The sequence below is a fragment of the Elephantulus edwardii genome, unplaced genomic scaffold, assembly GCF_000299155.1.
Source record: "Elephantulus edwardii isolate Elephantulus edwardi_28Jun2011 unplaced genomic scaffold, EleEdw1.0 scaffold00066, whole genome shotgun sequence".
In the NCBI taxonomy this organism is placed as follows: domain Eukaryota; kingdom Metazoa; phylum Chordata; class Mammalia; order Macroscelidea; family Macroscelididae; genus Elephantulus; species Elephantulus edwardii.
In genome coordinates, this window is record NW_006399816.1 from 10,343,877 (window position 1) to 10,357,243 (window position 13,367).

Genomic DNA, 13,367 nt, shown 5'->3' on the forward strand with positions numbered 1-13,367 from the left:
CACACACACACACACACACACACACACACACACACACACACACACAAAAAGACCACTTGAAAATAATTGAGCCAAATTCTTTGCCACTGTATAAAAAGCATCATCCTTATTTCATTCCAGTCACCTTTTAAAACTCAATTAACATCTCTGTCCTGGTAATATTCTGTTGCTGGTACTATTTAGTCTCTGAGAAGATGGAGACTTTCTCTATCACTTCTCCTTATTTACTTGTTGTTGTTATTGTTATGTGCCTTAGAGTCCCTTGGAGCTCACAGCAACCCTGTGTACAACAGCTCTGAACCCTGCTCTATCCTGAGCCAACCTACTCCTGTTACCCATCACTGAGTCAATCCATCTCATCCAGCATCTTCATCCCTTGCACTGTGGCTTCACCCTTCCAAGCATGATGTCTCTCTCTGAGGATTTACTTCTTGACACTCCTTAACATTGTCTTTTTCATCCATAATTCAACCAACAGTCTTTTGAAGGCTTTTGCTGTTGTTAGGTGGGTTTGAGTCAGTGTCTGTTAATAGTAGTCCTACGTATGATAGGAAACACTGCCTGAATCTGTACCATATTTAAAATTCTTTCAACTTCTATCCAATTCCTAAACCTCTTCTACATTTCAAGTGTCTTTTTACAGCAGCATCTCTACTTTTCAGTATCGAATGTGTCTTAATTATCTAGTGCTGCTGTAACAAAAATACTGTAGATGAAACTTGGGTAAAGCACTTATTTTCTCACAGATTATGGGGCTAGAATTCTGAATTCTGGGTACTGATTTAAGAATAAGTTTGTTTATTTCATTTCTGAAAGAAAGAAACTCTTTAGCTCCTGCTTCTTGATTTCCTTGGACATCTGCATGTGTCTCTGCATATATCTTGCCTATCTTTTTTGCTAGCTTGTGATTTTTCTCTTGTTTATCTCAAAAGAGACTCACCCTACACTAATCTTGGCTCATTAACATAACAAAGACAACTCATTCCCACAGGAGATTATACCTACAGGTTAGAGGTTAGGATTAACATGAATTTCTAAGGGGTACATAATTTAATCCATGCTGTTGTTAGGTGCCATAGAGTCCACTGTTCTCATAATGGCTCTGTGAACAACATACCACAACCCTGTCCTATCTAGCTAGCTTCTTGGCATAGATGTCAGATTTGATGATCTCTGATGGTTTCAATCACTCTGTCAGTCAGTCCATTTCCACCTGATAAAAGCTTATTATCCTTATGTATATATTATTTTCTACAAGTTGAATAAATTACTATTTTGCTATTTGGTTTTCCTAGGAGGAATATTTAGCTGAAGATATCACCTGGCACAATATAGATTATATTGATAATACCTGTTGTATAAATCTTATTAGCAAGAAGCCAACAGGACTGCTCCATCTTTTGGATGAGGAAAGCAAGTAAGTATGATTCTTTGTAATTGTGTTATTTGCCATTTAGGCTTTTTTGTTTGTAATGGAACTCTAGTAAGAGTGCAGTGCATAATGTCTCAGATTTCTAGCCAAAAAGCCAGCTGTTTAAATCTCCCAGTCAGCCACTCCATGGGAGAATGATGGTCACTTTGCTGCTGTAAAGAGTCACAGCCTTGAAAACCTAATGAATGGTCGCCGTGAGTCAGCACTGTGTCAGTGGCAGTGGAATTTTGGTGTTTAAGTCCTTCTTTCTTACATTATCAAATAAAGACTCCATGGCTCTCTGTTTTCAGCATCCTGGGGTATACAATGAACTTCACTGTTGAGCTGAGTTTTTCCTTGATTTCTTTTTTACTGTCTGTTTGATATTTATGATCCAAGTACCTCCTTTCACACATGGAAAACATTCATTCTGGTTTGTATATCAACCTGTTTGTCTCTCTATTCAATACATACACAGAATTACTACATCTAAATAGAATATTGATAAAATGAAAATATATTGGAAAGGCAACAGCCAACAATTTTGTCTAACACCCACTCTCTCACTAGTTTATTGATGATAGAATGAAAATGAAATTAACACAAATAAAAAGTTTTTTTAGTTTTTGGTACAAAATTATGTGAATGTTTCTTTCATTGCTTAATGTTTTACAAATTCAGATGGTTAGTGGTCCTTGACTCTGCTTGCAAACTGTTAATCAAGCCGTTAATAAGTTCACCAATATACCATTAATCAAGCTTATTTATCAATATGCCTGGGATGAGGCTCAAATACTTCTATTTTAGAATGTTTCATATTGATTCCAATCATTAGTTTTGACAGTTATTGGTAAGGAAATGATAAGTGATTCTTTTCGTTTGCTGTATATACTATAATAACATAAAGAATAAAAATGTTTAAGCAATTTAAAGAAAAAAATTATATAGATAATAAATTATGGACTTTATATTTAAATCTTTCAAGTATTTTTTACTTTGAAGCTTATACTTTGAAACAGTGTTTATTATATTGTTGTTTCCTATAATACTTAGAATTCAGAATCCAAATCCAGAATTTGTGTCCTAACTCAATGAACTACCCTTGGCAAATCTTTTAATAGCATTGACTTCATTTTTTTTGAATACAGAGAAGAAATTATGATGATAGATAAGAATACTATATACTATGTGTTTTAAAGAAGTTTTGATGAATAATTGATGAAATTGCTATATCACATAGATGCAAATATTACCCAATGAAGAAAATGTCATCTCTTGATTGTTAGCCAAAAGCTTATGGACTAACCCAAGTGGTTGGAAATGACACAGAACAAATTTGACTTGGGAGAAAACAGAACTTCTGATCTTTAGAGTTGATTAGCATCTGCTCTATAAATTAGTAAAGTTCTCTATCGTAGTACTTATTTTCAGTAACTTGTCATGTTATTTTTATAGATGGTTGAATGGACTAAATAATCTCTATATTAGCTCTTTAGTTCAGTTTCTATATTCAATTCCTCATATAAATTTTTTTATGGTAACTTACTTTTGAATCAGTTCTGCAGTCATTATCTCATCTTATAAATAATCTCCTTTATCTCTATGTCATATGTCATAGAAAAAGAATGAAAATAGGATATTTGGCCTATTGGCAAGAAGCTGCGCTGCAATCCCAAAGGCACGCAGTTGGAGTCCATCACCTGCTCAGTGGGAGAAGGATGGGCAGACTCCTCTGGGGCAATTAACTGCCTCTGAAAACTCACTGGAGTGTCAGCTATGGGTTGGTTCCAAGTTAATGGTACCCAGCACAACACACAGCAAGCACTTACAAAGTAAATTCATAAAGTTAGTAATATTTAGGAAGTATTGAGACTCATTTAAACGAATTCACTTTCCTTTAAGAAAGATTTTGTTCTAAAGGGAAAATACAGCATTTCATTTGTCTTTAATGCTTTATTCAATGTATTTGTAAGCTTTAGTTGTATAGAGTTGGTTTTTTTGTTTTGTTTTTTTACCTGAGGTCTGGTTTAATCTTATCTGTGCTACATACTTGCGTATGACATTGGAGCCTGAAATTTAAGCGTGTTTCTGAAGAATGCATTGTAGCATTTCAGAAGGAGTATTGTAAACAGATTGTCTCCATGCTCCTGAGAGGCAAGGATTTTGAAGCTTTGTCTTATGTGCTTGGGCATATTGTCAGGGACCAGTCCTTGGAGAATGACATACTGCTTGGAAGGGTGAAGGTTCAGCACAGGAGTGGAATACCATGGATGAGATGGATTGACATAGTACCTTCTAGGCCGCAAACTTTGATTTGTTTTTTATTTTGCTTTGAGTTTACTGTATTGCAGTAATATACAACCTAAGCTAAAGACTTGAGTTATTTTTTCCAGTGTGACTTTGAGCCAGTCATATCTTTTTTGAACTTTCAGTTATACTATAGAGACACCAATCATTTGTTATGCTCACTTCTTAATCTGAAAATTAGATTAGATAACAGATTGTAAACACTTAAATATGTTATATGGCCATTTAATTATAAGTTACTTTTAAAGACTGTACCAATTATCATTCATTTCTTCAATATTACCACTTTTTTAAATTCAGCTTCCCACAGGCTACAAATCAAACATTGCTAGACAAGTTTAAGCATCAACATGAAGAGAATTCTTACATTGAATTTCCAACAGTGATGGAGCCTGCTTTCATCATAAAACATTATGCTGGAAAAGTTAAATATGGAGTGAAGGTGAGTATAAATTTCTCATTGTTTCAGAGAAAAGGTATATTCTTAACTCTATCCCTGTCTTTTGTGTTCTGCCTTCTTTGTAGAAGTGGGGGCTCTTGGTCAGTAAAAGTCGGAATCTCTTTTTCAAAACATTGCAATTTTAGGCAATGTTTTTGTTTATTTTCTCCTTAATATATATCTAATATATATATATATAAATAATTTCCCCCCTATTCTGGGTCTTGAGGGCAGTGTCAAGTTAAGATTACTCACTCATTAACTCATTTTTTAAAAAATGTGCTCATTGACTACAAACCACACTTATTAGACTCTCTGCTGTGTAGGGAACAAGATAATGAGAAACTAGAGAGCTATGTTCCTGGCTCTCTCTCTGTACATAGATATGTAGGAATGTATGGGTGTAGCTACATATATACAAACATACTTATGCATACTCCATGTGTACCCACACACAAATGAAAATGGCATTATGTGGAATTTATAAAAAATAAATAAGAGAAAACAGTGAAATAGTGGATTTATTAATTTTTATATTACATATACATTAAACACCTTTCTGAGAAATTTTGCGATGGTCTGAAGTAAATATGTAGATGGAAGAAGAAGTTCAAATATGAGGTAGGGAAAAGCTTAATAGTTGAAATCAGTCATTGTAGGGTTATAATAAGAAGAGGGAATGTAGCATGAAATGAATTTAAGGAATGAATTCATTTCTGAGCCAAATGAAAAGATCTTGCTTTTATTGAAATTATTTTATAGAATCATGAATTTGAAGAGATTTTAATGAATTTTTTAAAACATTTATGCTTTTAAAAGATTATTTTGAGTAGAGAGGATTGCAGTGTAAGTGGAAATAGGTGAACTATGAGTTAGCTTTTAAAATAGTTGAGGTAGAATGTTAGGGTAAACTAAACAAGCAAGGTAGTAGTACACATGCTCCCATCATCAAGATGAAAATTTTACAAGTACAGTTAACAGACTTTATTGATGGATTCCAGGTGAATAAATTATGGCAAGAGTGAATTAGAGGTAATATTTTTAGAGAAGACACATGTTTTAGAATAAAGGTTAAAAATAGTTATTGTTAATGAATGAAAGGAAATTTAACTTTTCTGTAAACTTTCATTAAAATATAAAACAAATAGTAGTTGTTTTTGGTTTTTTTAAACCTTATCTATAAGATTATATAATGAAGTATACAAAGTACACAAAGAATTCCATTCCAGCTGATTCTTCCCTCAGAGGTGAATGCTAGCCTGGCATCTTTAACTACTTTTGCTTGTTACTATATTTCAGATAAATGAATCATATAGTAGGTATGTAGGTTGTGTTGTTGTTATGTGCCATCAGTTCACTTGCAACTCTTAGCAACCCTAGGTACAACAGCTCTGGACCCTCCTCTATCTTGAGCCAGTTTCAGTATCTCTCACACACCTACTCCCATTACCCTTGTTACTGAGTCAGTCCATCTCATCCAGGGTCATCTTTTCCTGGGCTATCCCTCCACCTTTAAAAGCATGATATCCCTTTCCAAGAATTGGTCCCACCTGGCAGTATGCCTAGAGTATGTCAGATGCCTCCAGGGAACAACCTGGTTTCACCCTCTCACGGACAGACTTGTTTGTTTTCTTAGCAGTCCACAACTCAAAGGCATCACTTTTTCTGTCATCCGTAGTCATTGTCCAACTCTCTGATGCATAGCAAGTAATAATGAAGACCATGGTTTGGATCAGGCACACCTTAATCTCTAGACTGAGGAGAGGTTCTTTGTAACAGATTTTCCCCAGTGTAATTCATCTTTTGATTTTCTGGCTGTTTATGTGGAACCAAGTAAGTTGAAGCTGTTAACAATCTCAGTCATGTTTCCGTCTCTTTAGAGATAAGCCGTGTTTAGTTCTATATCTTTTAAGAATCTATATGGTAGTGATGATGTTGTTGTTGTTGTGTGCCATCTAGTCAGAACCAACTCATAGCTGACCTTCCAGAAGATTTTCAGAGGAAATAAATTGCATGGGAGGAGATTGCCTGTCCTTGGTAGTGAGAGCAAATACATTTTCTAGGACTCCAGATTTCATATTAGCTGCCTTCTTGATGTCTGTAAGGAAACATAATGTAGGTTATTATTATTATATTTTAAACTCCATTTCTACTTATTAGAAGAATGATAGGGGCCAAGTTACTTCTCTGTGTTCAGTTTCATCATCTATAAAAATGGGAATAATAATGATAGCTATGTAAAAAGCTTTTTTAAAAAGAATAAAACTGCATTAAGTTAGACTATTAAAATCTAATTTTGGTAATACCTTTGAAAAGTACAAAATAATAACACATAGGTAGCCAGCCATATATTCTTCAAGATAATGAAGTTTTACAGTGTTTTTATTTTATTATACTAGTTTATTTACAAAATTCAAATACATTGTTTTCCAGAACAGATTCTTCCAAGTTTCTTCACATCCTCACCCATCAAATTGAACAAAAGCGTTTACAAGGATTAAGTGAGACAATGCATGTGAAATAATTAGGAGAGAGTACCATGTCCATAGTAATCTGTTAATAAATATTATGTGTTACTAATTCCATTATCATCCCAAACTTTCTTTGGACAAAGCAGATTTTTTTTGTTTGTAAATTTTATTTTCTTTATTTTTTTTCCAGGGTGGTTTTCAGATCCTTATGTGGGGCTTTCCTAGAGGTCCAGGGTTAGTACTAGCAGGTTGAAAATTGGAATGGAAGTCTTCTGTTTTTCTGGACTTTATGAGAATTCTTTCTAACTACCTTGCTATGATGGCACGTCTTACACAATAATGTAGTTTCATATACAACTTTGGAAGCTTGTAGGTATCAAAGATACTTGCTTCATGAAATGTCCATGATGGCTGCAGCCTTTAATGTGTTGGTTTAAAAAATTTTTAAATTATTTTTTAAATGTGCTTTTAATGATATTCTTCTTAATGTCTTTGTCTTTGGACATGCAGCAAGTACAGTTCAAGAAGTAACTAGGGACTGGTGACCTTGCCTTCTTTGGTATGATGATTGTTTCACTTTTTCTTTGTCTTCTTGGAAGGAAGACCTGACTTAGCCTTCAGCTCCAAAGCTGATCTTTTGAGTTTCATTCCTCATCCTCAAGTCTTTTCTGTATTGTAAACATAGGAAAGCAGACACCTTCAGCCTTCTAGTTATTCCAATCCAAAATAGGTGTTAGCCCAACACCTTCTCATTCCCATCAGTCTTTGCCTTCAAACCCTTTCTCTCCTTCTCCACAAAATCTAGCTAGTGCAGGCCATTATCAGCTCTTTGCTAGACTGTTGTAATCATTGGTCCGCTTTTCATCATTTTTTTCCTTTACTTATTATCAATGTTCTTCATAGAACACCAGTTAGCTCATGCCATTTCCCTTTCATACGTGCATCAAATATAAACTCCTACCTCAGATTTACAGAGTTTAAAATATGCCTTTTTATTTCTTCCACTCTTGTCTACTATGCTTTATCTTCTTGATCTTACTCTTAATGCTTTTCTACTAACAAATCTACTTCATTTCCAGTAAGATCTTTGTAGTGGTGATTGTTTTGCTTGAAATACTCTTTTCCAACCCTCATCACTGGCTTCTTTCTGTTATTCTACTCTCTTAGGTCACTTTATGTGATACTCATTCATAGAGATTCTTGCTGACCAGTAGTTTAACAAGCTGCAATAAAACTGTGGCATATTCATTCTAGAGTGTGTTTATTATATAGTAATATTTTTGGTGTTGGCTGAGATTCTGTAGAAAATATTTAGTCCACACAGCACCCCAGAGAAGTAGGAATCACTTCTATATTCTTTATTCAATCTCTATTCAAACACACCACCTATCTTCCTTGGTTTTAATAATGGGGAAAAAATAACACTGGTACTTTTTTTATGTAGGACTTCCGGGAAAAAAATACAGATCATATGCGCCCAGATATTGTAGCTCTTCTGAGAAGTAGCAAGAATGCATTTATCTCTGGGATGATTGGAATTGATCCAGTAGCTGTTTTCCGATGGGCAGTTCTTCGAGCTTTTTTCAGAGCCATGATTGCTTTCAGGGAAGCTGGAAAGAGACACAGTCAGACAAAAACTGGTAAGCAGTAGATTCACCAAGCGTCATACTTTATTCTAAAGTTTTTTAGCTTTTTATGCCTCCACATAACAAGACATACTTATAATTTTACTCCTTTTTGTTTCTTTGCCATGTACTACCATCATGTTTCATATAGCATGAGTTGAGTGAACTTTATGTGGTTAAGTGAATCTGTGGGAGGTATATGTATGGATATATGTGTTGGCCCATGAGATAGTAAGTTGTGCTTTTTTTGTTTTTTAAAGACTTCTTGTATTTAGTAGATACTCAGGAGGACATTACCATGATTTTTTTTAAAACCAAAAAGTAAAGTGATAACTGAACATTTACTGCTTGATGTACATCTTTGTTTTTGTTTTATACTGTAGCTTTTACTATAAATGAAACAAAATTTAGTATGAAAGCATAAATAAGGAAAGGAAAAATGAAATGGAGATAGTGTAGTATAGTGGAACTAATCCTGCTTCTGTAATAAGGTGTCATGTATTGACTGATTTTTGTGACTGTTCCATTTCTCTTATCTCTGTAAAAGAATACTTAATACTTTTTTGGGATTATGAATATAAAAACGTATATGTAAGGCACATGGTTAGACTCCAGCTGCTTCATGCAAAAAGGATGGCCAGTCTCCTGTGCGATTAACTGCCTTAAAAACCTACTTGAGGGTCAGTTGTGGGTTGTCTCTAACTCAACAGCACACACCAACAATATATGTTCCTGAAGCATTCATTTTCTTCTGTCTTTAACTCAATTCCTCGAGTTATAGGTTAATATTTAGAATTGGATAAAGCAGGACTCTTTCCTCTGTGTCTCTCTTAAAGTGCCTCCTTTACATTCTTTGGTGGAACGTCTTTCTTCAGCTCCAGTTTTAGATAGACTGTTGTTGCATAGTGAGGATTTTCCAACATATAACCACTTAAGATCAATTTTTATGCATAGGAAACATAGAGATTTATAACTTTTTGTAGACGTGTGATACACTGTGCTTCCAAACCTCTCAGATTTACCTATATAGTTTTTACCACGTTTTTTAATATGTACACTAGCGATAAAGATTTATATGCCTTTTTTGTAAGATTTGAAGGGAATTAATCTTTTTGAATGACTGTTTTCCTAAATTGGGGGCAAAATGAATTAAAGTTAGTTTTTATTTATTAGATAATAATGTGTGAGAACTGGCATTTGTATATAAGGAAGAATTAAGAGATTTTTTTAAAGATAAACGTTTTATTTCAGACTTGCTTTGCAATTTTAGAAAAATGCATAAAAATGAAAATGTATATATAGCTTAGTGTATTACTATAAAATTAGTTAAAACACTACTAAACTACTGCTGAGGCTAAAAAGTAGTAGAACATGGCTAACACGATAGAAATTAATTTTTTAAATTTAACTTTTTAAAAAGAAACATAAAAAGCTATGCATTTGAGATAGTGACTGAGTAGATTTTTTTTTCTTGAAAGAAATTAATATATATAAATGTTAATGGTAACAGTCTGTTTTTGCCTCTGTCACAGCACTTTCCACCTATTAGGGTTTTTATTTTAGGTTGTGGATTTTTTTTAAAGATACCATAAAGTTAGCAGTGATAACACTGAATTTACTGTGAAAATGAATTAAGTAGTCAGTAAAGAATTTTTGTAACATTGTGTATAATATGTAAACATATTAGGATAAAACAAGAATTGGAGATTATTTAATCAGAAGGAAGAAATAATAACGATAGAAAGTGATGTGTATTAGACCTTGAAATAAATATAAAGTCAAAGATAACATTTCTGATGAATAAAATGTAAATATGTAGCACCATGGTATAGTTGAGGATGACTGTAAAATTTCTCAGTGGACTCTTACCTAATTTTAAATAACATTCTGGTGGTCCTGAATAGAATAGGAGAAAAATGTGGGACAAAAATGAAAATAAGAGAACAGATTTATTGGACTGATGGAATTTTTACAGCTATGGTCCTTCGTCACTTTTAGACTTGGGACTGAGCATAGTACTGAGGAGATACATCCTCCTTAGAATAATTTAGCTTCCCCAAAGGCAACAGCAGAATGAAGTTCAGAATGAAGTTCAGAAATCAAGAGGAGAGAGGAAAGAAAGAGAGTTGGAAACAGTAATCACAGGCAGAAGTAGGAAGTGTACTGCTCTGTTGTGGGGCTTGCTGTCAGTGTCACAAAACAAAGTGGATGAACTGTTGAATGGAAACCCACTTCTTGAAATTTTCACTTAAATCATGATAATAGTTCTAAACAAAAAAGTTACGCTTTTATGGTAAAGAAAAAATTATTTTCTCCAGGAACTCTGACATTTTATATCTCTTTTTCAAGCCAAATGAACATAATTAATGCTATGAAAAAGTCTCCCTTTTACTGTCAGTTTTCCTTTTTATAGACTTTCCAATTAAGGAGTACAATACATGCTAACCTCTAAATAAAAATAATCCAGTTAACTATTTTTTTTTGAGAGGAAATATGTTACAGGATGCAAATTATGATGGTCAGGATATTGAAAATAATAACATGCTTTTAGTGACATCATTAAGTAGGTATTGTCACTGAAGAGAATGAAATGAAGATGTTGACTGTCTTGGGAGGTTGAATGAGGGCTGATGATAGTGTAATGATCAGCAGTCATGTAATGAGTATAAATGTGCTAGTGGTGTCACTTACCTACCTTTGATTTCTTCCTCCTGAACAAGGGCAGTCCTAAAGTAGAAAATGTGGATAGAAGATAGATAGAAGTCACAGTCGATTTATAACTTGCCCGTGAATTACACAATATGTAAAAGTGAACACAGTGATCTTTACTTATGTCTATTAGAGTTACATAAAAGAATAGCTAAGGAAGAGCTTTAATCCCTTTAAAAAGGCAAGGTAAAGTTAGAAATTGCAGCATAACATTGAGAACAGAGACATGAACTAGAAATTTCAAAGCATTGCTCATATTCTTCATGTGTGCAGATGCTAAAGCTGTCCATAGTTTATGCAGCTAGAAAATTTAGGTTCTCACTTTATCTGCTGCTTTGACCTGCTTTTCTCTAATGACTACATAACTAGTATGTTCACAGTTTGTTTATGCAATTAGAAAGGGTTCCCATGACCTTCTGTTTTCAGGTGTTAAAACTGATTTGGTTGTCTCCCAGGATCTAGCATCTCTGTGTGGTACTCTTTCTGGCATTCTATTCCACACAAAGAAAAATCCAAAACTGTGGCCCTGGTATTCATTTGAGCTCAGAGCAGCACTGTAGGACAGCTTAGAACTGCGTCACTTCTGTTTTGGATACCAGATAAATACCATGAGAGAAACTCAGACTATATCCCCTATAAATATGGACAGAAAATTCCTTGACAAGATACTCCTACACTAAATTCAGTAAACACAATTATCCACTATGACCAAGGAGCATTTATTCCAGGAATGAAAACTTAGTTAGTATATGGTATATTAATGACATAAACTACAGAATAATCTGAATAACAACAGCAAAAACATTTGACAAAAGACAATGGCCTTTTTTTTTTTTTAAAAAAAAAAAATTGTTATTTTGTGTTTGTGCCGTCAAATCAGATCTGACTGACACAGGAGAAGATTGTCCCTCCTTCTCCAGCAGAGCATCTGGTGGATTTGAACCACGCATGTCTGGGATTGCAGTGCAACTTCTTGCCCCTAGGCCACCAGAACTCCAAGCCAAAACCCTTTTATTAATATAAAACCACTGGACACTGTAGCGATAGGAATTTTATCAAACTGCTAAAAGGTGTCAGCAGTGGTTAAGCACTTGATTGCTAACTAAATGGAAGTGTTTTTAAATTGACCAACTGGTCAGCTAGAGAACAATAAGGTACTTTACTCTTACAAAGTTTTATATCCTTAATAGCTCTATATGAACCAGTTCTGATCTCTTAACAGGTTTTGAATGAATTGGACTTGATTTGGCAGTTGTTGCTGTTGTTGTTATGTGCCGTCGATTTGGCATTAGGTTTGGTTTTTAAAATTTTCAGTATCATACTGTAAGAAGATTCTTTTAGTATCATATTTGTAGGGAGCTCTGGTGGCCTAGTGTGTTGAGAATTGAGCTGATATTCCAAAAGATGGTGCTTTTCTGACAGTTCTTTGGGAGGAAGATGGGACAGTCTCCTGTCATTTACAGCCTGTAAAAACATGCTGGAGGGTCAACTATGAGTTTGTTCTGACTTGACACAAAGCGTTGAGTTGATCATGTTTTGTGCTTTCCACTAAGATCACTTTTGATAGTTCTATTAAACATTATCCTAAGAGTCTGGCCTAAGAAATTAAATGAGAGAAGGAAAAGACATGCAGATGAGAAAGAAACAGTGAAATTTTCTGTTTGCTTATGTCATTATATTGTATATAAAATATTTTGAGGAATACACATTCCACACAAAACCCTCACAAAAGCAATTAGAGCTAACAGAATCAGCAAGATTATATGACACGTGATCAATTTACAAAGATCCATCATATTTCTATAAATGTAATGACAATTTGAAAACAAAAATAAGAAAAAACAAAAATAAAATGCTTAGAAATGAGTTTAGGGAGCTCTGGTGGCCTAGTGGCAAGAAGCTGCACTGCAATCCCCAGGTGCATAGTTTGAATCCACCAGATGCTCTGTTGGAGAAGGAGGGGCAATCTCCTCCTGTACCATTCAGATGTAGTTTAATGGTACATACACGTACACACACACATACACACACACACGTAAAATTAAAACAAAGAAATTAATTCAACGAAATCAAATCCAAAAGCTGTGTACTTGATATTACAAAATGCTATTGAAAGACTTAAAGAAGATTTCAGTAAATGGAAAGACATCCTGTATTCTGGATTAGGATACTTAGTGTAGTTAAGATGGCAGTATTCCTTAAATTGATCTGCAGATTTAGTTCAGTCTCCTTCAAAATCTCAGCTGCCATTGTTGTGTTCAACACAGTGACTGATTCTAAACTCTTTATAGAGTGCGATCTAGAAATCAAAGAGCAAAGTTGGAAAATTTACATGTCCCAGTTTGTGGTGGGCAATGATTCCTTCTAAAAATAACAATAAAAAAGATTAATTAAATTGACTTAAT

At 34.1% G+C, this 13,367-nt stretch overlaps 1 protein-coding gene across 1 annotated transcript in view; it reads left to right on the forward strand.

The window, feature by feature from the left end:
* LOC102870680 (unconventional myosin-IXa-like) overlaps positions 1-13,367 on the forward strand; it is a 266,823-nt gene that overhangs the window by 86,359 nt on the left and 167,097 nt on the right. Inside the window, 3 exon segments of the mRNA XM_006888336.1 lie at positions 1,296-1,417; positions 4,019-4,160; positions 8,073-8,268. Coding sequence (XP_006888398.1) covers positions 1,296-1,417; positions 4,019-4,160; positions 8,073-8,268 — 460 coding nt within the window.